This window comes from Lepisosteus platostomus, chromosome 6 (assembly GCF_059453375.1).
Source record: "Lepisosteus platostomus isolate fLepPlt1 chromosome 6, fLepPlt1.hap1, whole genome shotgun sequence".
Taxonomy (NCBI): Eukaryota; Metazoa; Chordata; class Actinopteri; order Semionotiformes; family Lepisosteidae; genus Lepisosteus; species Lepisosteus platostomus.
The window spans coordinates 12,832,926-12,860,925 of NC_142616.1; the positions used below are offsets into that span (position 1 = coordinate 12,832,926).

A 28,000-nucleotide genomic window follows, 5' to 3' on the forward strand; every position below is an offset into this window, starting at 1 on the left:
AGCTACACTGTGTAGCATGTTCACAATAGTATAATCTCATGTATTATACTACAAGTCTCTCCATCAGGAAACTGTTCACACCAGACAGGAAGGGGCGTGTCCTTACAGTCTGAGTGATGGGGGGTGGGGCCACATGTCATGTGACTGGAGGAGCTTGTGAGGAAGGGCAGGAAGTCACTGTTCAGGTCTCTGTCCTGACTGGGTGAAACAAGTGCAGGGACTGAGGAGAGGGGAAAGGGGAGCCCTGAGGTTGTTCCCAGTCTGGGGACTCAGTGAGTTTCAACAGTGCAGCCCTGCTGAGCCCCTCAGAGCAGAGAGCGCAGTGCCTGCCACTGTCCGTGTGCAGGTGTGGACCTGTAGTCTGTGCAGTGACCTCAAACAGCACATCTGTCTGTAATAGCATCTGTTCTTATCTGATGCTGCATTATTCTACAGCACCTTCTGTGGAGGTAATTCGAGATCTGCGGTGATGGTCTGGATTGTGGGAATCAGAGCTCACAGATTAGAAAGAGATCTTCGCACTTGTTTTAATTTAGGCTGTGAATCCAGGTGTCTTCACTGGACCCTGCAGTTGAGACATGATGCCTCTGTCTCCAGACACGCTGATCAGACTGGGCGTGTGGAGGTGAGGGGTGTGTCCCTTCAGACAGAAGAGAAAGTGAAAGCTTCCTGTGTTCAGCACAGCTCACCCAGCCTGGCTGCAGCCCACAGCACGAGCGGCAGAGACACAGCCTGCGTCTCCGGGGTGAGAATCCACTGGACACTGCAGCTCCCAGACCGGATCCAGGAGCCTGAGGAAGTGTCCCGGTCCTGACTGCGCTGTGAGCAGGTGAGCAGACAGAGTGAACTGTACAGCTGTGAGACAGACAGCAGGCCTCCCTGCACACAACAGCAGCACTGTAGCACATCTGGCAGACTCTCCTGGCAGACTTACAGTCCAGCACAATGCCTCCTGACATCTGGCCAAGGGCAGCCTGTTCACACATCGGTGTATTAAAATGCGTGTATTTACCTGACACTGGGCAGATCTGTCCTGCTGAAGATGAAAGTAAAAGTCACTCGAGTTCTTTAGTTCAGAACTTCCTGAAATGGGAACAGGAAGTAGTTTTCTCGTCTCTGAGCAGAACGAGGCAGGGGGACATGAAGACAGACTGTGCCTTGGTTGTACTTCTTCAGTGACTGATTCCCTGTTGTGGCACTAAATGACTCCAGTATTTTCCACTCAACAGTAAGAACAACAGTAAGAACTCTGCTGTCTTAACAGTACTACTGTCTCTCTGTATTACTATTTCCTCTTTACAGTAAATCCTGTTTAATTGCAGCTTCTGTTGACATTTTGGATGTCTTTGTTCCTTGAAATCAATTATGGCCAGCAGCCATATCACTCTGCAATTCACATCTGGCAACCCACTGATGCTCAGCAGGTGTGAGCCTGGTCAGTACTTGGATGGGAGACCTCCTGGGAAAAACTAAGGTTGCTGCTGGAAGAGGGGTTAGTGAGGCCAGCAGGGGGCGCTCACCCTACGGTCCATGTGGGTCCTAATGCCCCAGTATAGTGACATGGACACTATACTGTAAACAGGCGCCGTCCTTCGGATGAGACGTAAAACCAAGATCCTGACTCTCTGTGGTCATTAATAATCCCAGGGCGTTTCTTGAAAAGAGTAGGGGTGTTACCCTGGCGTCCTGGCCAAATTTCCCATTGGCCCTTACCAATCATGGCCTCCTGATAATCCCCCTCTATGAATTGGCTTCATTACTCTGCTCTCCTCCCCACTGATAGCTGATGTGTGGTGAGCGTTCTGGAGCACTATGGCTGCCGTCGCATCATCCAGGTGGATGGTAAGAGGAATCCCTATTACCTGTAAAGTGCTTTGAGTGGCGTGTCCAGAAAAGTGCTATAGAACTGTAAGCAATTATTATTATTATAATTAGAATTGAGCCTGGATCTGTATTTTGTCTCAGTCATTAGACAGACTGGTGAAATGACACAGTGCAGGATCAGTGTTCCTGTGTCTTTACTCACTCTCTGACTGTTTCAAGATGTGGACTGGTCATCAGGTGAATCAGTGCTCCTGTGTCTTTACTGATGGATTATGAGTATGTTTCAGGATGAGGACTGGTCCTCAGGTGAATCAGTGCTCCTGTGTCTTTACTCACTCTCTGTGTGTTACAGGATGAGGACTGATCACTCGAAGTCGCTGTGTTTGATCATCCTGCTGGTCCAGCAGATCTGTGTCTCCAGACCAGGTACAGCTCTGACAGCACAGCTGGAATCGGGAGGGAATTATCGTTCTGTGAGAGTGAAAGTCTCAGTCAGAGTGTGTGACTGTGTGTGTTTTCTCTCTCAGTAACGTGTGAGGGTGTCTGGGACAGGTGATGTTATGTGAAAAAGAGTCTCAGTCTGTGTCTCATTTCTCTCTCCAGACACGTTTCAGGTTCTTGGTCCAGCTGATCCTGTTGTCGCCGTGGCTGGTGAAGACACTGTCCTGCCCTGTTACCTCTCACCCAGGATCAGCGCTGAGGGACTGGAGATCCGCTGGTTCAGGGATGAACCCACTAAGCCTGTGTTTTTATACCACAACTACAGACCGGAGCTTCAAAATCAGATGTTGAACTACAAGGAAAGAGCTGCACTGTTTCCAAAGGAGCTCAGTAAAGGCAACACTTCCTTACGGCTGACACGGGTGCGAGGCTCTGACCATGGGAGATACAGATGCTTCATTATGTCTCTTGATTTTTTTGATGACACTGTCATTGAAGTGGATGTTAGAGGTCAGTTCAGTTTTCATTTGTTTCTCAGTATCGAATAATGTGGGCTTCCTTCAGAGAAGATCTTACTGAAACTGCCAGTAGAGATGCTGGTGGCACTAAGCACAACACCAGAGTCATATCTGTTACTGTACTGAGATATGAACTTGGACTGGAGACCCCGCCAAGCCTTAAAGGACTCAAGCAATCACAAGAAAGTGCCTTCAGTAGTTTTACTGTGTTTATGTAAAGAGGCACCTATCAGGGAAGATGACGTTTCATTGAAAGAACTAATAGATTAAGTCTCAACTGGTCTGAATGAGTAATTAACACTGAGAGAAAGGAACTAGAGTGATTGACTCTGTGTGATTGGTCATTCCTCTGGACCAAGTGTGAGGCTTTTGAGAGAAAAAGGGTTTCAGTCTGTGCCTAGTCTCCAGCTTGACAGGTGAGGGTGAATGTGAGCTGTATTGTTGGTCTCATAGAAATGGCTGAGTTTTAGGCCTGTGAGACTTAATGATGGATACTTTTGACAATATATCTTAGGATTAAACTAAGTTTCTGACTGTTGCCAAACGATCAAAGGTGGCTGTTGGATAGTTTGTTTGTAGGGTAGGGGTAGGAGGGCATTGCTGAGGACCAGGATGGACCAGCTGATACAGGGCTGGTGGCAGGCGTTAGAGCAGTGATGCCTGTGTCCTATTTTGCTGATGAGAGAGGCAGGAGTCTAGGTAGCACAGGTAGAATCCTTCCCTCATTGTAACATCAGCAGTCAGAGGAATGGTCATGGGTTGTAATTAGTGAAAAGACATCAAACTGGCTCCTACTGCTGTCTTAGGAGCTCAAATGTATTCTGAAGAGCCCTGTCCCTGGCCAAACAGGACCAGCCAGTAGAGGGTAGAGGTAGTTATGGGAAAAAGAAGTGGCTGCTAATCAAGATTAAGTGAGATAGAAGAGTCGTTGTCGGGCTCATTGATGTGCAGATGGCGAACTGATGTTCAGGGCCGAGTTGAATTAGAGCCAGTGAACTAACCATTATTCTCCTTTCACAATAGAGTGAGGACTGGAAACTGGGTGTTAAAGGTTATTGAGCTAATGTCAGTGTCAAAGTTACAATTTACAATTTAGTGAATATTGCAAAGGGCCAGATGGCGTAACTAAACAATTCTCCTGAGCCTGTTGACTAAAGAGGACAATTTATTTAGTTGAAGAGTTCAGCTGAAGAGAAATGATACTCATATGACTGGTACCAAGCAAAGAGTAATTGAAAGGAAGAGGACAGTGCTCTTCCCCGAGAGGAGACCACCGTTAGCCCTAGCAGGGGTCCAGAACACGAGGACGAACCATTCAAATACAAAAAACAAACCTGACACTCTGGTAGCTTCGGTCTTCTGGTGCCACATATGCCAGCATAGTCATAGCGCCAACTGTAAGTTATCCCTAAGTTAATTATTAATTACAGAATTATATTTCCAATATTAATGGATCTGACTGTCATTTCTATGAAATGACATACCAGTGTTTTACTCACCAAACTAAGCTGATAAATTCTCTTGAGACAAAAGCAACAGAAATTTCTTATTGAACTTGTTAATTTTTGTTACAAAATTTCTACTGTTCTTAAAAACTCTTTCAGCTGTGGGCACCCAGACAGCGATCTCTCTGGAGACGCACCAGGCTCAGGGGGTCAGTCTGGGCTGTGAGTCTAAAGGCTGGTTCCCAGAGCCTGAAGTGGTGTGGCTGGACAGTGAAGGACAGAGCCTGACTGCCGACCCCACAGAGACGCACAGGGACAGCCAGGACCTCTTCACTGTGAGGAGACAGGTGACCGTGCAGCACAGCGCCACCAACAGGTTCACCTGCCGAGTTCAGCAGCAGCAGCTGAACCAAGTGAGGGAGGCAGAGATCGACGTCCCCAGTGAGTAGCAGGGGCTCCTGTTCACAGCCTTCAGGACGCCCTGACTCTGTGCAGCTCTGCAGCTGTGATGCTGTGTTTTCCAGGTGAACTCTTCCCCCGAGTCTCTCCCTGGATGGTGGCTTTCTGGGTGATCCTGGTCCTCGTGCTCTGTGCTCTTGTTGGTCTTGCTATGGTCATGTATCGCCATGTCAAACTGCGCACGGAGAGAGGTATTTCAATTACTAATTCATTCAAATAGTTCAAATTATTTTCATCTTCATCTTGAGTGATATTCTAGTAGGGAAAGTCTCCTCTAACCTGCAGAGCTTGTGTAAATTGTGGACTGTCCCTGCTCCATTCCTGTTCACCTTTTACACCTCTGACTTCAAGCACTACTCTGCAGAAGTTTTCGGATGACTCTGCAATTGTGGGGTGTGTTAGTGAGAGGAGGGAGGAGGAATATAGGAGCTTGATTACCAGCTTTGTGGAGTTGTGTCATCTTAACCACCTCGTTCAACACCAGCAAGACTAAAGAAATGGTCATGGACTTCCGAAGGAATAAGACTCCGCTGAACCCTGTTTCCATCCAGGGTGAGGACATAGAGGGCGTACATTCCTACAAGTACTTAGGGGTACACTTGGATGATAAGCTGGAGTGGTCTGGTAACACTGACGACCTGTTCAAGAAAGGTCAGAGCCAACTCTGTTTCCTTAGGAGACTCAGGTCCTTTGGTGTGTGTGGAACACTGCTACACATTTTTTATGAATCAGCGATGGCAGAGGCCATCTTCTACGCTGTGGTGTGCTGGGGCAGCAGCATCATGACAAGAGATGTACTGTAAATAGGCTCAATAAACTCATCAAGAAGGCTGGCTCTGTGCTGGGGATGAGCCTTGACCCCCTGGAGGTGGTGGCTGAGAGGAGAATGCTGACCAAGCTCACGGCCATCATGAACAACACCTCTCATCTGCAACACGAGACTGTTATTAGGCAGTGGAGCACTTAGTAACAGACTGCTCCAGCTACGGTGTTCAAGGGAACGTTTCCGCAGGTCTTTCCTCCCGGCGGCTGTCAGGGTGTATAACGCTGCCCTAGGCTAGGACTGTTAGCCCTTCGTCTGCTCCTCTATGGACAGCATGTGGCACTATTGTACTTTTTGGGCACTCAATCTGTATATACTTATGCACATTCTGCACATATTTAATTGTTTTACAGTGGCTATGAGCATATTTTGCACACACCTAACCGTATTTTATTTTGTATTGTTGTACTTATTTTATTTTAATTTTTAGTCTATTCTGATGTCTGTTTTTGCTTGTCTTGGGCTGGGCTGCTGTAACACCTCAATGTCTTCTCTTCCATTTACAGATTGGCTACGTGAAGACCGAGGTGAGTCCATGTGTGTGTTGTAACAGGTTGTGTTGTTCACTCCTTCAGATTCACACTCTTTCACACCAGCTGTGTCTCAGTCCTCACCAGCTCTCTCACACTCATTCACACTAACTGTGTCTCAGTCCTCACCAGCTCTCTCACACTCATTCACTCCAGCTGGGTGCAGTTCTTCAAGTACTTAGGGGTACACCTGGATGATAAGCTGGAGTGGTCTGGTAACATTGGTACAAGAAAGGTCAGAGCCGACTGTTTTCTTAGGAGGCTCAGGTCCTTTGGTGTGTGTGGAACACTGCTACACATTTTTTATGAATCACTGGTGGCGCCGGCCATCTTCTACGCTGTTGTGTGCTGGGGCAGCAGCATCATGACAAGAGATGTACTGTAAATAGGCTCAATAAACTCATCAAGAAGGCTGGCCCTGTGCTGGGGATGAGCCTTGACCCCCTGGAGGTGGTGACTGAGAGGAGAATGCTGACCAAGCTCACAGCCATCATGAACAACGCCTCTCATCCGCTGTTACTGGGCAGCGGAGCACTTTTAGCAGCAGACTGCTCCAGCTCCGGTGTTCAAGGGAACGTTTCTGCAGGTCTTTCCTCCTGGCGGCTGTCAGGGTGTGTAACGCTGCCCTAGGCTAGGACTGTTAGCCCTTCGTCTGCTCCTCTATGGACAGCATGTTGCACTACTGTACTTTTTGGACACTCAATCTGTATAGACCTATGCTCATCTATGGACAGCATTTTGCACATATTTTATTGTTTTAAAGTGACTACAAGCATATTTTGCACACACCTAATTATATATTTTATTTTGTATTGCTGTACTTTTTTATTTTAATTTTTCGTCTATTCTGATGTCTGTTTTTGCAGACTGCTGGGCTGCTGTAACACCTCAATTTCCCTTCGGGATCAATAAAGTCTTATCTATCTATCCTTAAACATCTGTAGGCTCATTCTTTTTTCATTTACTTGTATTATACTTTTCTTGCTTTCTTTCTTCTTTATTCATGATGTAAAACAATCTTGGATTGCAGCAGCTTTCTCACACTCATTCACTCCAGCTGTGTCTCAGTCCTCACCAGCTCTCTCACACTCATTCACCAGCTGTGTCTCAGTCCTCACCAGCTCTTTCACACTCATTCACTCCAGCTGTGTCTCAGTCCTCACCAGCTGTTTCACACTCATTTACCAGCTGTGTCTCAGTCCTCACCAGCTCTTTCACACTCATTCACTCCAACTGTGTCTCAGTCCTCACCAGCTCTCTCAAACTGCACAGGGAGAGAGGTATTTGACCAGTTTCTCTTACTATTTTATTAAATCTGCTGAAGATTACATTTTCCTAATATGATTGTTCATTTAAATAAAGTTAAAGTGTTGTTAATACTGCTGCAGATCCATTTGTGATCATGAGCATCTGCAGTTACAGTTTCTCTTTCTTTTCTCTGCAGGGAGGCTTGTTGCACAAAGGAGTGAGTAATATTTATGTGCTGTGGGGAATACTGTGTGTGTTTTGTTGAGAGTACTGTGTGTGTGTGCTGTGGGGAGTACTGTGTGTGTGTGCTGTGATGAATACTATGTGTGTATTTTGGGGAGTACCATGTGTGTGTTATGGGCAGTACTGTGTGGGTGTATTGTGGGGACCATTGTGTGTGTGTATTGTGAGGAGTATTGTGTGTGTATTGTGGAGAGTACTATGTGTGTATATTGTGGGGAGTACTGTGTGTGTATTGTGGGAAGTACTGTGTTTGTGTGCTGTGGTGAACACTGTGTGCATGGGGAGTATTGCATATTAGTGTATTGTTGGGTGTACTGTTTGTGTGTTTTGTTGAGAGTACTGTGTGTGTGTGATGTGGGGAGTACTGTGTGTGTGGGGAGTACTGTGTGGGGCGAGTTTCATGTGTGTGTATTGTGGGGAATAATGTGTGTGTTATGGGGAGTACTGTGTGTGTGTAGTGTGGGGAGTACTGTGTGTGTTCTCTTGGGTCTCACTTGTCACAAAGGCAGTGTTTGACAGATACACTGTGTGTCCCAGAGTAACTGTCTGTTCACATATCCCAGTGAGTGACTCCTCACTCCTCAGACACAGGAGAGGAGTCCTGTAGGAGAGACTCTGCTCTCAGGGAGATCCTGGAGAAACTGCTCTCTGTCTCACTGCTGTTTCTCTCCTCTTCCTTTGACAGACGCTCTGGACCGAGAGAAGAGTAAGTGTTTCCTACTGTTACTGGTTTTCTTTTCCTTCATTCTTCACTGCTGTAGTTTTAGTGTTTGATGTAGTTTAGGATTTGTGTCTGTTTTCTTTCTGTCCTCCAATCCTGTATCTTGTAGTCCTGTATCGTGAGCTTCTGCAGGTAAACTGGTTTCTCTTTTCTCTTCAGGGAAGCTTACTAAGAAGCTGGGTGAGTAGTCTTTTTTTCTCAAAAGTATTTATTAAGGTGGTATTCCCCTTTATAATATCTTCTGCAAGATCTGCAAACGTCAAGGAAAAACACAGCTGTTCAGAACTTCATTTTTTTACACAGACTATAGTAAGATTTAGAACTACACAGACATGTTTGGCATATTATATTTTTAACAAGTGTGGACTTCTTTAAAAAGTCTGAATATGTTGGGACGTCACTGCTGAGTTTTCAACTTTGCCCAAGACTAAAGGTATGTTCCAGTCAAACTGTGTCTTTGGCGTGTGGAAAAGGCTGTGCTCCCGTGCTCACAAAGGAAAGTCAAGCAGTGTTTTCTTACCAGAGCTGCTCTGTCCTCGTCTTCGACAGGCCTGTGCTGAGGCCCAGCGATGAGCTCTCTGTTTGCCCCTCTCGCCACAACGCTTATCTGACACGGGGCCACACTGGCTCTGAACGTGAATGTGTTGCTGTATGACAGTGTTAGCAGAGATGGACATTCAGCTGACTCATGTTCCACTGTTTTGTTCTCTTTGACAGAATCTGCTTCTAAAGAGAAGGGTAAGAATGTTCCCGTGTGTCCTGAGTTGAGATGTTTTGTTGAATTAAAGAATTTGGCTCTTTTGCTTTCCTGTGTGTTTGTGGTAGCCATGTTTTTCAAATGTCGAGTGATTTTATAGAATTTGTGTTCAGCTGAGTGAGGAGCAGGAGTCAGTGTGGAGTGTGTGAAAGGGACAGAGTGACTCCTCACTCCTCAGACACAGGAGATCCTGTAGAAACTGCTCTCTGTCTCACTGCTGTTTCTCTCCTCTTCCTTTGACAGATGATCTGACGAAAGAGAAGAGTAAGTGTTTCTCTCATCACTGCTCTGCTTCATGTTCCTCAGTCCTGTAGTGCACAGTTTCTAGTGTTTGATATAGTTTAGTTTATATTTTATATTTAATTAATAAAAGATACTCTTGTTAAAAGAAGAAAGTAGATAGCATTTATAGCATTGAATTGGAATTTCTGTGCTTTCCTGTGTGTCTCTGGAAGTCTTGGTAGTCAGTTAGTTGTCTTGAAGTGAGTCAGGAGCAGGAGTCAGTGTGGAGTGTGTGAAAGTGACAGAGGGACTCCTCACTCCTCAGACACAGGAGAGGAGTCCTGTAGGAGAGACTCTGCTCTCAGGGAGATCCTGGAGAAACTGCTCTCTGTCTCACTGCTGTTTCTCTGCTCTTCCTTTGACAGACACTCTGAACAGAGAGATCGGTGAGTGTTTCTCTCATCACTGCTCTCCTTCATGTTCCTCAGTCCTCTAGTGCACAGTTTCTAGTGTTTGATATAGTTTAGTTTATATTTTATATTTAATTAATAAAAGATACTCTTGTTAAAAGAAGAAAGTAGATAGCATTTATAGCATTGAATTGGAATTTCTGTGCTTTCCTGTGTGTCTCTGGAAGTCTTGGTAGTCAGTTAGTTGTCTTGAAGTGAGTCAGGAGCAGGAGTCAGTGTGGAGTGTGTGAAAGTGACAGAGGGACTCCTCACTCCTCAGACACAGGAGAGGAGTCCTGTAGGAGAGACTCTGCTCTCAGGGAGATCCTGGAGAAACTGCTCTCTGTCTCACTGCTGTTTCTCTGCTCTTCCTTTGACAGACACTCTGAACAGAGAGATCGGTGAGTGTTTCCTACTGTTACTGGTTTTATCTTTCTTCATTCTTCACTGCTGTAGTTTTAGTGTTTTATGTAGTTTAGGATTTGTGTCTGTTTTCCTTCTGTCCTCCAATCCTGTATCTTGTAGTCCTGTTTCATGGCCTTCTAAAGTTCTGGTTTCTCTTTTCTCTTCAGGGAAGCTTACTAAGAAGCTGGGTGAGTAGTCTTTTTTTCTCAAAAGTATTTATTAAGGTGGTATTCCCCTTTATAATATCTTCTGCAAGATCTGCAAACGTCAAGGAAAAACACAGCTGTTCAGAACTTCATTTTTTTACACAGACTATAGTAAGATTTAGAACTACACAGACATGTTTGGCATATTATATTTTTAACAAGTGTGGACTTCTTTAAAAAGTCTGAATATGTTGGGACGTCACTGCTGAGTTTTCAACTTTGCCCAAGACTAAAGGTACGTTCCAGTCAAACTGTGTCTTTGGCGTGTGGAAAAGGCTGTGCTCCCGTGCTCACAAAGGAAAGTCAAGCAGTGTTTTCTTACCAGAGCTGCTCTGGCCTCGTCTTCGACAGGCCTGTGCTGAGGCCCAGCGATGAGCTCTCTGTTTGCCCCTCTCGCCACAGCGCTTATCTGACATGGGGCCACACTGGCTCTGAACGTGAATGTGTTGCTGTATGACAGTGTTAGCAGAGATGGACATTCAGCTGACTCATGTTCCACTGTTTTGTTCTCTTTGACAGAATCTGCTTCTAAAGAGAAGGGTAAGAATGTTCCCGTGTGTCCTGAGTTGAGATGTTTTGTTGAATTAAAGAATTTGGCTCTTTTGCTTTCCTGTGTGTTTGTGGTAGCCATGTTTTTCAAATGTCGAGTGATTTTATAGAATTGTGTTCAGCTGAGTGAGGAGCAGGAGTCGGTGTGGAGTGTGTGAAAGGGACAGAGTGACTCCTCACTCCTCAGACACAGGAGAGGAGTCCTGTAGGAGAGACTCTGCTCTCAGGGAGATCCTGGAGAAACTGCTCTCTGTCTCACTGCTGTTTCTCTCCTCTTCCTTTGACAGACGATCTGACCAGAGAGATCGGTGAGTGTTTCTCTCATCACTGCTCTCCTTCATGTTCCTCAGTCCTCTACTGCACAGTTTCTAGTGTTTGATATAGTTTAGTTTATATTTTATATTTAAGCAATAAATCATACTCTTATTAAAAGACAATAGCAGATAGCAGACAGTTTCTTAAAGTTGTGTGTGTTAAAACAGAGATGAAAGGATATTGGTTCAATTGCTAAAATATTTAAAGACATCAACTCTCACCGAATTCTAGTTAAAAGATGTTAAAATGGTTATTTTGTTACCAAACCGCCAGAGGGAAATTCAGTCACTGTTGCAGCCCATTTTACATAGGATTTTTGTAATCCTTTTTTTCCTCAAGTGTGTTTCAGTGCTATTTAAACATATGTACCAAGAGAAACAATAATGTGGGCTAGAAAGTGTATGAAAATGTTTTTTTACATTTCAGAAGGAACTGATAATCGTATTAAGAGAGTAATAGACTCACGTTAATCAGAAATCAAATAAAATCAAATCTTACCTTTCTATTTATTTTTCCTATTGTATTAAAATGTGTTTTTCCTCTAACAGAAACTCTTGCTACACAGAACAGTTTCTTTAATTATTCTTCATACTATTGTGCACCAATTTCAAATATTCATTAGTATTTTTAGGATTTTTACAAGTCTGTTGTCATACTCCTTAATGAAATGTACATACCGTATACACAATCAATAAATAAGAAATAATATATCTAGAAGGAGATGATCAAAGTTCTCACAGTTAATAACAACAACGATAATTATGATAATGGCTGGTTAACCTATTTTTATTTTCTTCCATTTTTCAGATCGGCTTATTAAAGAACAGGGTAAGTATTCAGTGTGTGTTGCAACAGGCTTGTCTTCTCTATTGAGACAGCTGTACTGTACACTGATCTCTCTCCTTCATTAGTCTATTGCGACAGCTGTACTGTACACTGATCTCTCTCCTTCATTAGTCTATAGGGACAGCTGTACTGTACACTGATCTCTCTACTTCATTAGTCTATAGGGACAGCTGTACTGTACACTGATCTCTCCTTCATTAGTCTATAGGGACAGCTGTACTGTACACTGATCTCTCTCCTTCATTAGTCTATAGGGACAGCTGTACTGTACACTGATCTCTCCTTCATTAGTCTATTGGGACAGCTGTACTGTACACTGATCTCTCCTTCATTAGTGTATTGGGACAGCTGTACTGTACACTGATCTCTCCTTCATTAGTCTATAGGGACAGCTGTACTGTACACTGATCTCTCCTTCATTAGTCAATTGGGACAGCTGTACTGAACACTGATCTCTCCTTCATTAGTCTATTGAGACAGCTGTACTGTACACTGATCTCTCTCCTTCATTAGTCTATTGCGACAGCTGTACTGTACACTGATCTCTCTCCTTCATTAGTCTATAGGGACAGCTGTACTGAACACTGATCTCTCCTTCATTAGTCTATAGGGACAGCTGTACTGTACACTGATCTCTCTCCTTCATTAGTCTATAGGGACAGCTGTACTGAACACTGATCTCTCCTTCATTAGTCTATAGGGACAGCTGTACTGTACACTGATCTCTCCTTCATTAGTCTATTGGGACAGCTGTACTGTACACTGATCTCTCCTTCATTAGTCAATTAGGACAGCTGTACTGTACACTGATCTCTCTCCTTCATTAGTCTATTGCGACAGCTGTACTGAACACTGATCTCTCCTTCATTAGTTTAATGGGACAGCTGTACTGCACACTGATCTCTCTCCTTCATTAGTCTATAGGGACAGCTGTACTGTACACTGATCTCTCTCCTTCATTAGTCTATTGGGACAGCTGTACTGTACACTGATCTCTCCTTCATTAGTCTATTGGGACAGCTGTACTGTACACTGATCTCTCCTTCATTAGTCAATTGGGACAGCTGTACTGTACACTGATCTCTCTTCTTCATTAGTCTATTGGGACAGCTGTACTGCACACTGATCTCTCCTTCATTAGTCTATTGGGACAGCTGTACTGTACACTGATCTCTCCTTCATTAGTCAATTGGGACAGCTGTACTGTACACTGATCTCTCTCCTTCATTAGTCTATAGGGACAGCTGTACTGCACACTGATCTCTCTCGTTCATTAGTGTATTGGGACAGCTGTACTGTACACTGGTCTCTCCTTCATTAGTCTATAGGGACAGCTGTACTGTACACTAATCTCTCCTTCATTAGTCAATTGGGACAGCTGTACTGTACACTGATCTCTCCTTCATTAGTCTATAGGGACAGCTGTACTGTACACTGATCTCTCTCCTTCATTAGTCTATTGGGACAGCTGTACTGAACACTGATCTCTCTCCTTCATTAGTCTATTGGGACAGCTGTACTGTACACTGATCTCTCTCCTTCATTCGTCTATAGGGACAGCTGTACTGTACACTGATCTCTCCTTCATTAGTCTATTGAGACAGCTGTACTGCACACTGATCTCTCCTTCATTAGTCTATTGGGACAGCTGTCCTGAACACTGATCTCTCCTTCATTAGTTTATTGAGACAGCTGTACTGCACACTGATCTCTCCTTCATTAGTCTATTGGGACAGCTGTACTGTACACTGATCTCTCCTTCATTAGTCAATTGGGACAGCTGTACTGTACACTGATCTCTCTCCTTCATTAGTCTATAGGGACAGCTGTACTGCACACTGATCTCTCTCGTTCATTAGTGTATTGGGACAGCTGTACTGTACACTGGTCTCTCCTTCATTAGTCTATAGGGACAGCTGTACTGTACACTAATCTCTCCTTCATTAGTCAATTGGGACAGCTGTACTGTACACTGATCTCTCCTTCATTAGTCTATAGGGACAGCTGTACTGTACACTGATCTCTCTCCTTCATTAGTCTATTGGGACAGCTGTACTGAACACTGATCTCTCTCCTTCATTAGTCTATTGGGACAGCTGTACTGTACACTGATCTCTCTCCTTCATTCGTCTATAGGGACAGCTGTACTGTACACTGATCTCTCCTTCATTAGTCTATTGAGACAGCTGTACTGCACACTGATCTCTCCTTCATTAGTCTATTGGGACAGCTGTCCTGAACACTGATCTCTCCTTCATTAGTTTATTGAGACAGCTGTACTGCACACTGATCTCTCCTTCATTAGTTTATTGAGACAGCTATACTGAACACTGATCTCTCCTTCATTAGTCTATTGGGACAGCTGTACTATACAGTGATCTCTCCTTCATTAGTTTATTGAGACAGCTGTACTGCACACTGATCTCTCTCCTTCATTAGTCTATTTGGACAGCTGTACTGAACAATGATCTCTCCTTCATTAGTCTATAGGGACAGCTGTACTGTACACTGATCTCTCCTTCATTAGTCTATTGGGACAGCTGTACTGTACACTGATCTCTCCTTCATTAGTCTAGTGAGACAGCTGTACTGCACACTGATCTCTCCTTCATTAGTCTATTGGGACAGCTGTACTGAACACTGATCTCTCCTTCATTAGTCTATTGGGACAGCTGTACTGTACACTGATCTCTCTCCTTCATTAGTCTATTGGGACAGCTGTACTGTACACTGATCACTCCTTCATTAGTCTATAGGGACAGCTGTACTGTACACTGATCTCTCTCCTTCATTAGTGTATTGGGACAGCTGTACTGTACACTGATCTCTCCTTCATTAGTCTATTGGGACAGCTGTACTGTACACTGATCTCTCTCCTTCATTAGTCTATAGGGACAGCTGTACTGTACACTGATCTCTCCTTCATTAGTCTATTGGGACAGCTGTACTGAACACTGATCTCTCTCCTTCATTAGTCTATTGGGACAGCTGTACTGTACACTGATCTCTCCTTCATTAGTCTATTGGGACAGCTGTACTGAACACTGATCTCTCCTTCATTAGTCTATTTGGACAGCTGTACTGCACACTGATCTCTCTCGTTCATTAGTGTATTGAGACAGCTGTACTGTACACTGATCTCTCTCCTTCATTAGTGTATTGGGACAGCTGTACTGTACACTGATCTCTCTCCTTCATTAGTCTATTGGGACAGCTGTACTGAACACTGATCTCTCTCCTTCATTAGTCTATAGGGACAACTGTACTGCACACTTATCTCTCTCGTTCATTAGTCTATTGGGACAGCTGTACTATACACTGATCTCTCCTTCATTAGTCTATAGGGACAGCTGTACTGTACACTGGTCTCTCTCCTTCATTAGTCTATTGGGACAGCTGTACTATACACTGATCTCTCCTTCATTAGTCTATAGGGACAGCTGTTCTGTACACTGGTCTCTCCTTCATTAGTCTATAGGGACAGCTGTACTGTACACTGATCTCTCCTTCATTAGTCTATTGGGACAGCTGTACTGAACACTGATCTCTCTCCTTCATTAGTCTATTGGGACAGCTGTACTGTACACTGGTCTCTCCTTCATTAGTCTATAGGGACAGCTGTACTGTACACTGGTCTCTCCTTCATTAGTCTATAGGGACAGCTGTACTGTACACTGGTCTCTCCTTCATTAGTCTATTGGGACAGCTGTACTGTACACTGATCTCTCCTTCATTAGTCTATTGGGACAGCTGTACTGCACACTGATCTCTCTCGTTCATTAGTGTATTGGGACAGCTGTACTGTACACTGATCTCTCCTTCATTAGTTTATTGGAACAGCTGTACTGTACGCTGATTTCTCCTTCATTAGTGTATTGGGACAGCTGTACTGAACACTGATCTCTCCTTCATTAGTCAATTGGGACAGCTGTACTGCACACTGATCTCTCCTTCATTTTTCTATTGGGACGTCTGTGCTGTACTCTGATCTCTCCTTCATTAGTCTATTGGGACTGTCTATTGACAGCTGTACTGTACACTGTTCCTGTCCCTCATGTGCACTTACACTGACTTTGAGTGTCAATTTCAGAAAAACTCTCTCAGTCACACACCAGTTCTGTCTCAGTCGTCACCATCTCTCACACTTATTCACACCAGTTCTCTCTCAGTCCTCACCATCTTTCATACTCATTCACTCCAGCTGTCTCAGTCCTCACCAGCTCTCTCACACTCATTCACTCCAGCTGTGTGTCAGTCCACACCAGCTCTCTCACATTCACTCCAGCTGTGTCTCAGTCTACTCCAGCTCTCTCACACTCATTCACTCCAGCTGTGTCTCAGTCCTCACCAGCTCTCTCACACTCATTCACACTAACTGTGTCTCAGTCCTCACCAGCTCTCTCACACTCATTCACACTGTGTCTCAGTCCTCACCAGCTCTCTCACACTCATTCACTCCAGCTGTCTCAGTCCATTCCAGCTCTCTCACACTCATTCACACCAGCTGTGTCTCAGTCCTCATCAGCTCTCTCACACTCATTCAGCAGCTGTGCCTCAGTCTATTCCAGCTCTCTCACACTCATTCACACCAGCTGTGTCTCAGTCCTCACCAGCTCTCACACTCATTCACTCCAGCTGTGTCTCAGTCCTCACCAGCTCTCTCACACTCATTCACACCAGCTGTGTCTCAGTCCTCACCAGCTCTCTCACACTCATTCACACCAGCTGTGTCTCAGTCCTCACCAGCTTTCTCACACTCATTCACACCAGCTGTGTCTCAGTCCTCACCAGCTCTCACACTTATTTACCAGCTGTATCTCAGTCTACACCTGGTGTCTCACACTTATTCACACTACCTGTGTCTCAGTCTTCACCAGCTCTCTCACACTTATTCACACTACCTGTGTCTCAGTCTTCACCAGCTCTCTCACACTCATTCACACTACCTTTGTCTCAGTCCTCACCAGCTCTCCCTCAAATCCTCCCCTCACAACCTCACATTGCCTCACAGAGAGGCAATACTGGAAACACAAAAGGGAAATTAGTAGTACACTCAAAAGATAGAAACCAGCTTCTCTAACATCTTACTGTTTATTGTTTTTCAGAGAAATGCAGACCTGGAGGTAAGAGATTTTAATAGGCCCAAAGAGTTGTCAAAATGAAGTGTTTTTGTTCCATGCTGAAAACTCTTTTATCATTTTATTCTAGTGTGTAGCCCAGAGTATGTCTGTGATTAACAGTGTCCGTATCTTTGTGTTCAGTGTGTGTCTGTGATTATCAGTGTCTGTATCTCTGTGTTCAGTGTGCGTCTGTGATTAACAGTGTGTGTATCTCTGTGTTTCAGAGTGGCAGTGGCTGTGCAGTGCTGCAGGTAGGTCTGTCTCCTGTGTGTGTTGGTGATAAAGGGGCTGTTTAAAAGCCCTGGTGTCTGTGTTTATTGAGTTAAGAACGTGTCTTTAGTGTGAGATTGTCACTCCTGGTGCGTAAACAGAAGCAGATGTATTTCAGTCTCATGTTTCTGTAAAATCCCACAGTAAATCTCACAGGGAGAAGGATTTCAATCCAGTTGGCTGTGAATGCTCTTCCAAAGGGGCTGATGGTATAGAAATCTGATTTTACCCAAAGACCATGTGCTGAGGTCTCTGCTCATTCCTTCATGAGGGTCTACAGGCTGAACCTGGCAGATCCACTGAACTTGGATTTGGGAATACGTGTGGAAAATCAGGATCACAGTGGTGCAGTGGAGAGCCATGCTGCCTCACAGTGCTGGAGCCCTGGGTTCAACTCCTGGGGTGCTGTCTGTGTGGAGTCTGCATGTTCTCCCTGTGTCCACATGGGTTTCCTTCCTGGTGCTCCAGTTTCCTCCCACAGTCCAAGATGTGCTGGTGTGTCAATTGGCTTTTGGGACAGAACTTGCCCTGGTGTGAGTGTGTGTGTCTGTGTGTTTAGACAATGAATGGTGACACAAAATTCTAGGTGGAGCTACAATCACAGACACCCCCCACACACAGGTCTTTAACTTAAATGGTGATTTATTGCCCATATCTGACACAGCAACAGGGGAGGTCGATCCTCAACAAGACCTGAATATTGAGAACAAACCAGCAGTAGTAGGATGCCAGTCCAATAAAACTCCTCACATCCTGAACTGACCGGGGGGCCGGCCAGGAGTTTACTGTGGCTCCTCTTCAGGGCCTGTGGAGACCCCTTCTGGCTCAGAAGCTCCCAGGAAACGAGTCTCTTGCTGTAGGAGATTCATTTCTTCAGTGAGTCTAGAGACCTGTCCTCCTCATGAGGTCCCTGACCTTTCTTCACTTGTCCAGGACCTGGAGAATGAGGGTCATCCAGGCACACCGGGCACTCTGACCTGGGCACGCCACTGAGCTCCCTTCCCATCAGCCGCTCAGAGCTGGCTGGGCAGGGCACAGTCCAGAAGGCTGGAGCGTGTGTTGCCACAGCCCCTGACCTCTGGAGAAGGCAGTCTCTGGCCTGACCTCTGGGTCCTGCTCCTCCCAGAGCTCTGATCTCTGTTCCCACAGTGTCTTGGTCCCTCACACCACAGCTCCCCTGTGTGACAGGGTGTGTGTCTCAGCGCTGCTCCCTGAGTCTCTCCTGACTTGACTCTTCCTCACCTGCAGGGGTCGCTGTTTCCCCTGCCTCACTCATTGCTCTCCCTGTAGCCACAGCTGGGGAAGCAGGCAGCCCATCAACTCTCTCTCTCTCTGACTCTGCTCCTGTCTGTTAGAGAGAAACACACCCAGCTGCTCCTTCCTCAGTCATACAGATAAGAGCCCAGGGGTGTTAAAGTGCAGCACTGCCCTCCAGGACCAGCCCATAGAGTCCCTGCAGAAGGAGTAAATCACACTCCTGATACAGCAGCTCAGCTTTACTGCTGCATCACTCCTGCTGCTGATTGAATTGTGTTTCTGTCAGGATCTGCTTATTGTCAATTTTCCAGAGTCTTATCATTAATGGACATAATTTAATCACATTTCAGTTCAGTAATTAGTACTTGACTTTCTTTCTCAGGTGGGACAAACACATTTCACAAGTATAATTTGACTTTAATTTTCATATAATCTACAGGAGACTCTTGTGATGTTTCCTGTTTTATTCCCACAGTTGACGTGACTCTGGACCCTGATACAGTGAACCCTTACCTCTCCCTGTCTGAGGATGGGAAGAGAGTGAGAGAGGGACAGAAGAAGAGTCTCCCTGACCATCCGCACAGATTTAATTCCAGGTCCTGTGTCGTGAGCAGGGAGGGCTTCACCTCAGGGAGACACTACTGGGAGGTGGAGGTGAATGACAAGTGGACCATAGGAGTGAGCAAAGAGTCTGCAGAGAGGAAAGGAGTCTTCAGCTTCTCTCCCCAGCAGGGTTACTGGTGTCTGGGCTCTGGCTCTTCTGGTGTCTCTGTTCTCACTGACCCTGTGTCCCACCTCCCCCTCAGTCTGCAGCCCAGGAGGCTGGGGGTGTGTGTGGATATTGAGGACAGGAAGGTCTCCTTTTACACAGTGGAGTCCAGAGCTCACATCTACACTTTCACTGACATGGTCTTCAATCAGGGGGAGAAGATCTATCCTGTCTTCTGGACCTGGGATTCAGATAAAGATCTTGTGCTGCTGCCTGCTGTCAGCTGTGGAGATTAACCCCGTCTCTGACTCATGAACACAGGCTGACTCCTCCCAGTTCTCTGTCTCAGTATAATATTACCAGAGCCCAGTCATCTGATCCCTCTCTACTCTGGACAGGACCTGCTCATCTATACCTGGCCACCTTGCTCAAACCTGCAATCACATAGCTCAGCCTGCACTAGAGTGGAGGCCTGTACTTGTAATTTAATATTGTAGCACCCTCGCCGGGTGACGAGGAGGAGGCGCACCTGGGTAGTGCAAGCGCTGCAGAGCAGGCTGGGAGTTGTAGCCAGGGCATGGTGTGTGAGAGCTAATGTAAATAGTCCTAATTGCACATGTGTAAGCAGCAGTTTAGTGTTTACCTGTGTTATTGTCTGTTATTGTCCCTTAGTGTGTAACCACCCTGACCCTGCGTACATGTCCCGTTTACCTCCCTAGCATATGTGTCAGCCTTGAGTTTGACTCTGTAGCTGGCTGATGAAGGCTTAATAAAAGGTGCTTGTGTGCCAAACTAGTGTGTCGTCTGTTTTGTTTTCCTGCATGAACCCGAATTTGCTACAGTTGGTGTCAGAAATGAGGCAGGATAGATGATGCCTAGCACAGTCTTGCAGACTCCGTAAGATGCCGGCTGGCTCTGAAAACGAGCTGGATCCTCTATTGGGAAACAGCGAAAGCGGCCGTCCGGCCGTCTGGAGCCCGAGAAGCTCCGAGGCGAAACCGATGGCGTGTGATGTTAGCTGGTATTGATGATGTTGCTACTCGCAACTGCTTTTCCAGGTTTGCGTCGGTCAGTCTGGAGCGCAGTCAATCAAACAGCCACTTGCTATCATTGAATTCCCTGACAGGTTTTCCCTTCACCTCCATGAACTGCTTGACTTCATCCCGCAGTTCGTAAAACACAGTGTGTTAACACTTTCGCAACGTGTACACTCCCGGCCTGCCTGGCACTGACTGCCCTCTGAGTGACCACAATACAGGCAGACGGGCCGCGGGCAGCCGGCGAGAAGCATGCGTGTCTGTCCCGTCATGTACTCGTATGTGTCCTGTCTGTCCCGTAATGGACGGTCCTTGCTTGTCCCTCAAAATTTACGTTATTATTATGATTCACTTAATATAAATTTATGTTGGTATGAAAAAAGCTCCTAGATTTATTGAATTTTGATTCCCGCCTGCGTAGGGCTGGGTGATATGGCCAAAAACATTATCACGATAAAAATTTTCATATCAGTCGATATCGATAATTATCACGATAAATGTCAAATCATTATTTCTTTCAAGTTTAAAGGCAGTTTTTTTCTCCTGAGTGAAAGTTGAAGAAACCAGACAGTTATTTGGTGAATTAAACATCTCTTTATTTTAAGAACACAACACTTCCCAAACAGCAGAAACATTAAACAAATCTGTTAGCTGCCCGGTCTGCAAAACGCACGCGCACTCGCGCAGTATTAAGTGCGCATGCGCGTATCATGCGCAAAGCATGAATATTTATCGAACTTTTGTAAAAATTATATCGAGGAAAATTATATCGCGAAAATTATCGTTATCGAATTATCGCCAGGCTCTACGCCTGCGGCTGCCTTGGCAGGGCCAGACCAAATGATTTCGAGGACCGTATACGGCCCGCGGGCCGGACGTTCCCCACTGAATTTGAAAAGATTTCATATAATTTACAGGGGAAACTTAATGAGTATAGGAATGGTTGGGGCCCATTAGAGACATACTGTACTTTAATGGCACTGGATGTTAAGAATATTAGTAGAAGTTTTTGAAATAATATTTTTTTTGTTATTGTCTAATAAGTGAAAAAAATAAAAAATAAAGTTGGTGGGTGGAAGTGGGGTAAAAAATGACCCGGAGAGTCAGGTGGTCCTGCAGGAGGACGACTTCACTGTTGGTTCTCACTTCGGCCAAAGTCCTTCTACCGGGATGTAGGCCAGTGGTGCAGAAGGGACCCCCGAACGCTAGAGGGAATCCAGAATCTCCTTAACTGTGTGGCCCGGGAGTCCATCAACCAGTCGGGGTGGGGGTGGGCGAGGAAGGGTCTATGGAAGGGTTCAAGCAGGGAGACAAGGTGGGATGAATCCTAGGAGTTGGAGGCGGTGCTAGACGGTAAGTCACGGGGGTGACTTGCGCCTGGACCTGGAATGGGCCGATGTGTCGTCGCCCCAGCTCGTGGGAAGGCTGATGCAGAGGTGAGCTGAGGGTTGATAACCAGAGGTGTTGTCCTCTTCGAAGTCGGGGAAATTGTCGGCGATGTCTATCGGCTGATCTCCTCTGGCTGTCCTGTGATCTCAACGCTGTGGCTCTGGTTGTCTTCCATACTTTCCAGAGGTTAGTAATATACTCTTGACCAGAGGGTCCCTGGCTGTCTAGAGAAGAATCTGAAAGAAGAGGAGGCTGGTGTCCAGGTGCACACGGAAAGGGGGACGTGTCTGTTGAGGAAGAGGAGGCTGGTGTCCAGGTGCACACGGAAAGGGGGACGTGTCTGTTGAGGAAGAGGAGGCTGGTGTCCAGGTGCACACGGAAAGGGGGACGTGTCTGTTGAGGAAGAGGAGGCTGGTGTCCAGGTGCACACGGAAAGGGGGACGTGTCTGTTGAGGAAGAGGAGGCTGGTGTCCAGGTGCACACTGAAAGGGGGACGTGTCTGTTGAGGAAGAGGAGGCTGGTGTCCAGGTGCACACTGAAAGGGGGACGTGTCTGTTGAGGAAGAGGAGGCTGGTGTCCAGGTGCACACGGAAAGGGGGACGTGTCTGTTGAGGAAGAGGAGGCTGGTGTCCAGGTGCACACGGAAAGGGGGACGTGTCTGTTGAGGAAGAGGAGGCTGGTGTCCAGGTGCACACGGAAAGGGGGACGTGTCTGTTGAGGAAGAGGAGGCTGGTGTCCAGGTGCACACGGAAAGGGGGACGTGTCTGTTGAGGAAGAGGAGGCTGGTGTCCAGGTGCACACGGAAAGGGGGACGTGTCTGTTGAGGAAGAGGAGGCTGGTGTCCAGGTGCACACGGAAAGGGGGACGTGTCTGTTGAGGAAGAGGAGGCTGGTGTCCAGGTGCACACTGAAAGGGGGACGTGTCTGTTGAGGAAGAGGAGGCTGGTGTCCAGGTGCACACGGAAAGGGGGACGTGTCTGTTGAGGAAGAGGAGGCTGGTGTCCAGGTGCACACGGAAAGGGGGACGTGTCTGTTGAGGAAGAGGAGGCTGGTGTCCAGGTGCACACGGAAAGGGGGACGTGTCTGTTGAGGAAGAGGAGGCTGGTGTCCAGGTGCACACTGAAAGGGGGACGTGTCTGTTGAGGAAGAGGAGGCTGGTGTCCAGGTGCACACGGAAAGGGGGACGTGTCTGTTGAGGAAGAGGAGGCTGGTGTCCAGGTGCACACGGAAAGGGGGACGTGTCTGTTGAGGAAGAGGAGGCTGGTGTCCAGGTGCACACTGAAAGGGGGACGTGTCTGTTGAGGAAGAGGAGGCTGGTGTCCAGGTGCACACGGAAAGGGGGACGTGTCTGTTGAGGAAGAGGAGGCTGGTGTCCAGGTGCACACGGAAAGGGGGACGTGTCTGTTGAGGAAGAGGAGGCTGGTGTCCAGGTGCACACGGAAAGGGGGACGTGTCTGTTGAGGAAGAGGAGGCTGGTGTCCAGGTGCACACGGAAAGGGGGACGTGTCTGTTGAGGAAGAGGAGGCTGGTGTCCAGGTGCACACTGAAAGGGAGACGTGCCTGTTGAGGAAGAAGAGGGAGAGTTATGAGCATACTCGGCCCAAGGGAGAAGCAAAACCCAGTCGTCGTGTGAGGAGGAGGAGACGTAGGCTCGAAGAAATGTTTGCAGGGCTTGACTGATGCGCTCCAGTTGCCCGTTGGCCTGAGGATGACAGCCCGGGGTTAGAGAGACAGAGGCTCCGAAAGATCTGCAGATCTTCCAAAATTTAGAGATGAGTTGGGGACCCCAGTCTGAAACGATGTCCTTAGATATACCATGCAATCTAAAGACAATAACAAATTAATCCGCCGTTTCTCGGGCAGTTGGCAACGATGGCAAAGAGATGAAGTGAGCGGGTTTGTGAATTTGCTTCAGATGTTTTAGAGTAGGCCAATCTTTGATGGCGGAAATTGTACTGGGGTCCATCTCGACGCCGACTGGGGAAAGGATATAACCTACAACTTGTATCTTCTGGCCGTGGAAGGGGCGCTTCTGCAGATTGCCACAACGTTTGTGCTGAACAAGGCGTGATAATCCCTCCCTGACACGGTGAAGACGGTCCTGCGGGCTGGAGCCCCAGGGACGGATTCTAAAGCTGCCGGTGTCGGCGCTAACGGATAGCGATTCATGACTGTCATTTCCTTTCATACACGATAATGGTCTATACACGGTCGAAGGCCCCGTCTTTCTTTTCTACTAAAAAGAAGCCCGCACACGCCGGAGATGGAGATGGCCGAATTATTCCTGCTGTTCGGGTTTCTTGAATGCAGCCCTCTGAAGCCTCACCCTCAGTGTTTGAGATTGAGCCTGGTAGTAAGTCAATAGCGCAATCATGTGGGCGATGGCGGGGAAGAGATAAGGCTCTCTGTTCACTTGACGTCTCTGGCAGATCTGCATCCTGCGAAGGGATCTAAGAAAATCCGTCCTGTCGTAAGGGCTACTGTGGCTACTTTCATGGGCTGGCGACCACACCTAGAGTGACACTGCTCTCCCAGGCCAGAAGCTCCTTCTGGGTCCAAGAAATATGCGGATCATGTTTCTATACCCACGGGTATCCTAGTACCAGAGGGTGGGTGGGTGATTCACCAAGAAAAAAACAACGTGTTTCTTCACAGTGAGTGGCGCCAATCTGTAATGTTAATAGAGTCGTTTGCCATTTGATCAGGCCGGGAGAGACAGGTGAGGCATCGAAGGTTTGTACTTGAACTGGTGGGACAAGGGGTAACAGGGGAATATTCCAGGCATTTCGCAGTCGAAGAGTCTAAGAAGAGTCCAGCTGCCCATTAATTTCCATTAATTGTGCCTCATTAAACTGACCCAGGTGAAAGAGCGTCTTTGATTGTGGGGCCTTGATCTCGTGACACTTGATATTTCCTGCACGAACCGCATAAAAATGCTACGATATGAAATAAAACAGACGCTTCCGTTTTTTCACCTGCACCAGTTGCCTCTAAATATACTTCTAATCGCTGTTTAAATTGTTTCCAGGTGTCAGCAATATTACCTGAGACCTGCAGACTGGGGGTGGCTGTAATTTCTCCATTTTCACCAGCAAATTCTCTTTTTGTAGTGTGCTGCTATTCCTTCCTCGACCCATGTTTACTTCGACTGCACTGCTTCTAACACCACGTCACGTTTTGGGTTCATTTATATACACCTTCAACACAGCGGAACATAACACAAAGACTGCGTTGAACTTGCAGTCCACTCTAGCTTACTCTAGGGAGTGTCTCACAATTACCAGACTAACTAAAACACAAGGGAGTGTGTTAAAACTACTTATCATGAAATACTGGACCCTCATCTTAAAATGTTGTACCAGTGTGACACACGTCCTGATTTGTGCATCAGGAAGAGTGCTTCAAGTGCTGCTGTCTTCATTCCAGGAGAGCTGTAGATGACAACATCACCGATATCCACCCGCACCTCTGTTTATGAATGTTCAATACTAGGAAGTCTGTGAATTATTACCCACCCTTCAAATAACGAAAGTAAACTCTGAAACTAGGAAGAAGCAACGTGAGAATAATTTGGAAACGTCCGCCAGGTGTAGAGGGTGAAGAGGAAGGCGTCGTGTGACTCATATTGAGTGTGATCTTCACACTGCTCTAACTAGAGAGGGAGAGAGCTGACACCAGACACACGGGTCATGCAGGTCTCTGGGTCTTGCTTTGTGTGTTGTTCTCTGTTGTCAGTGCTCTTACTTTTCATAAGAATATCTGTGGTTCAGACTTCATCATGGACCCTAGAGGCGAAAAGAGAATGAAAATTGTGAGTGTGTGTGTGTAATTACACAAAAATCACTCAAAGTGGTTACTGCTCAGTACTGTTCTCTACTTAATGATATCTTACTAGGTAAGCAGTGTTTTTATTACTAAAAACACAAACCACAGAATGAAGGAATGTTATTATTTTTCTTTTGTCATTTTTGGGTGAAAAAAAGTAGAGGTGACTTTTCTGAGGTCCGGAACAAATTGTAATTTTTCCATATCAGAAATAATGAAAATACGTTTTTTTTACGGTCTATGAATTTTTGCTACACGGAAGGGTTTCTGGGAAGGAGTTACAGGTGGAAGAAGAGGTACAGCTGTTCGCTCCTGCGTATTCCTCACCCCTTCAGCTCTTCATCCATCAGTCCCTGGAAAGCTGCTGCAGCCCCTGTGATCCAGAAGGCCTGACCTTCAACTGTGTCCTGAGCCCCTTTCCTCGGGGAAAGAGAGCTCGGGGCGAGGTGACAGGGGCTAAGTGTTTAGATTGCTCAGTCAGTGCTGCCTGCCAATATTCTTCACAGAGGTCCAGTGTGCGGATATGTGCGGCTTTTCCCAGCCTCTCCAGCACTGGGAAAGTGTCAAACTGGGATATTTTATCAAGTGAGGTAAAGTCCACACAGAACCTTAAACTTCCGTCTGTCTTTGTCCCACAGCTCAGGGACTGGACCGTTCACTCACGAGCGGTCTGTCATGTCCAGTGTTCACAAGGTCTCTCCTTCTTGTCTCACACCTGTACTAGATACACCGGAGCCCTGCGTGTTATTGAATATTAATGAGGACCCCGTGCAGAAAAATCAGGACAAACTCCAGAGGCGTAGTCGATTAAACATACCGAGGTCCGGAAATCGAAGGTAAACAAACCGGTGCAAAAGTACAAAATCAGGAAGCGGAGCAGTAAACAGTGAGGAAGCCGAGAGTCGAAGCCAGTACAATAATCAAAGTACCAAACCAAAACCAGGAGACGTAGTCGGAGAACAAACCAGGGTCAGGAAGCCAAAAACCAAGACGTAACTAATCACAGGAAGACGGGGTGGCTCTAGCCAGGAAAAACCCTAATACTGAGCACAGGGGAGAGTGTGAGGCAGCCTTAAACAGGCTGGGGGAAATGGGCTAACTGGGAACCGTGCTGGAATGCGAGGTGGAATGACGAGTCCTCCGGGGGCCACATTTCGGCCCGGCCCCTCTTCAGCAGCTCAGTACGGGGTTGTATCACTGCCGTCCTCCCAGGAATATCTCTGAGCAGAGCAAGAGGCGTTGATCACGCCCTGTCCCTGCTCCTCGGGAAGGCGCTCTAGCAACAGTAGAGCTGGGGAATCCTCCAACGTCACTCCTGGGAATACCGCTGGGAAGAGTCTGCTGTTTCAGCTCCCGCTCCGACCCCTCTTCAGTAAATGAATACGGCAAGTTTGCTCTGTCTGTTTCCTGTCCGGCAGAAACACTTCATCAATCACAGGTCCTTCCTCAAGGTGACTCTGCCGCTCTGCGAGGAGGCTGCAGGCGGATGTTGGCGACAGCAGCAGGACTCGCTGAGCTGCTCAGTCCCACCTGCTCGTGACCAGAGACGCGGGCGTACTGAGCCATTTGTTCTTGCTGGGACGACGACAGGTTTTCTAATGTAAAGCCCTGAAGGTCCTCAGGCTCAGCCCTCGTTTTTAAAACACGACTTCTGAGGTTCGGCGGCTGACAGGGCTGTTCGCTCTCCGATGCCTCTTTCAGGGCGGACAGGGGTCCTGGTGCTGTACGGCCACAGAGCAGTTCGGGAGCCTGAGGCTCCGCTCGCTATGCAGACATTAAATATCCAGTCAGATCCCATCTCAGGCATTTTCACAGCCTAGTTTTCAGGGTCTGACTAAATCGCTCGACCAAGCCGGCAGTGTCTGGGTGGTCATGTGATGTCTTTAATCCCCCAATTCCCAAGAAGGTATACACATGTCCTAACAATGTTGAAGTGAAGTTCGGCCCCTGGTCTGTTATAATAAGCTCATTCAAGATCTGCTGGGTCTTAATTGTGTTTAAGGGGAAGGCTGTGGGACACTGGGTCACATAATCATGAATGACCTCAGCGTATCGATTCCCTGTTCTGCTCCTCTCCAGAGGCTGACGCTGGCCCCCGCTCTGTGAGAGGATGACCAGCAGAGGAGCGAGCTGGGACCTGTCACCATGCTTGATGTTGCCTTGCGCTGGCGCTCTGGACATGTCTGACAGGACTTATTGATGTCATTGCACCAGCCTGGACAATAAAATCGTGTGGCAGTTTGAGCCCGGGTTGTTATCTGGCCCATATCCCCTGCCCGGGTACGCCGTGGGGAGAGTACGCAGTGCGCCTCTCCCCGCAGGTGAGCTCTTCCTCCTGTTGAGCTCAGGCACAGCGCCGGCATCCTCCCTGGATCTCAGCCTCTCTCCCTGCT

At 46.9% G+C, this 28,000-nt stretch overlaps 2 protein-coding genes across 2 annotated transcripts in view; both read left to right on the plus strand.

The window, feature by feature from the left end:
• Positions 1-195: 195 nt before the first annotated feature.
• The window catches only part of LOC148660413 (butyrophilin subfamily 1 member A1-like), an 87,139-nt gene continuing 59,334 nt past the window's right edge, over positions 196-28,000 (plus strand). The window contains exon 1 of the mRNA XM_088637785.1: positions 196-829. The gene's annotated coding sequence lies outside the window, so the exon portion shown is untranslated. The remainder of the gene's footprint in view (positions 830-28,000) is intronic.
• Positions 582-20,132, plus strand: LOC148660414 (butyrophilin subfamily 1 member A1-like). The gene is made up of 17 exons (XM_088638113.1): positions 582-625; positions 2,177-2,250; positions 4,388-4,669; positions 4,753-4,826; positions 6,017-6,037; positions 8,217-8,237; positions 8,412-8,432; positions 8,970-8,990; positions 9,557-9,677; positions 10,061-10,081; positions 10,253-10,273; positions 10,811-10,831; positions 11,128-11,148; positions 11,963-11,983; positions 17,107-17,124; positions 17,346-17,372; positions 19,124-20,132. The coding sequence occupies exons 1-17, from the start codon at positions 582-584 to the stop codon at positions 19,651-19,653; spliced, it is 1,359 nt and encodes a 452-aa protein (XP_088494239.1). The 3' UTR covers positions 19,654-20,132.

Excerpts from the sequence above, each read along its gene's own strand:
- LOC148660414 (XM_088638113.1), top strand. The coding sequence starts at position 582 with ATGCCTCTGTCTCCAGACACGCTGATCAGACTGGGCGTGTGGAG. Across the intron at positions 6,038-8,216 it reads TTGGCTACGTGAAGACCGAG|ACGCTCTGGACCGAGAGAAG; the intron begins GTGAGTCCATGT and ends TTCCTTTGACAG. Across the intron at positions 17,373-19,123 it reads GTGGCTGTGCAGTGCTGCAG|TTGACGTGACTCTGGACCCT; the intron begins GTAGGTCTGTCT and ends TTATTCCCACAG.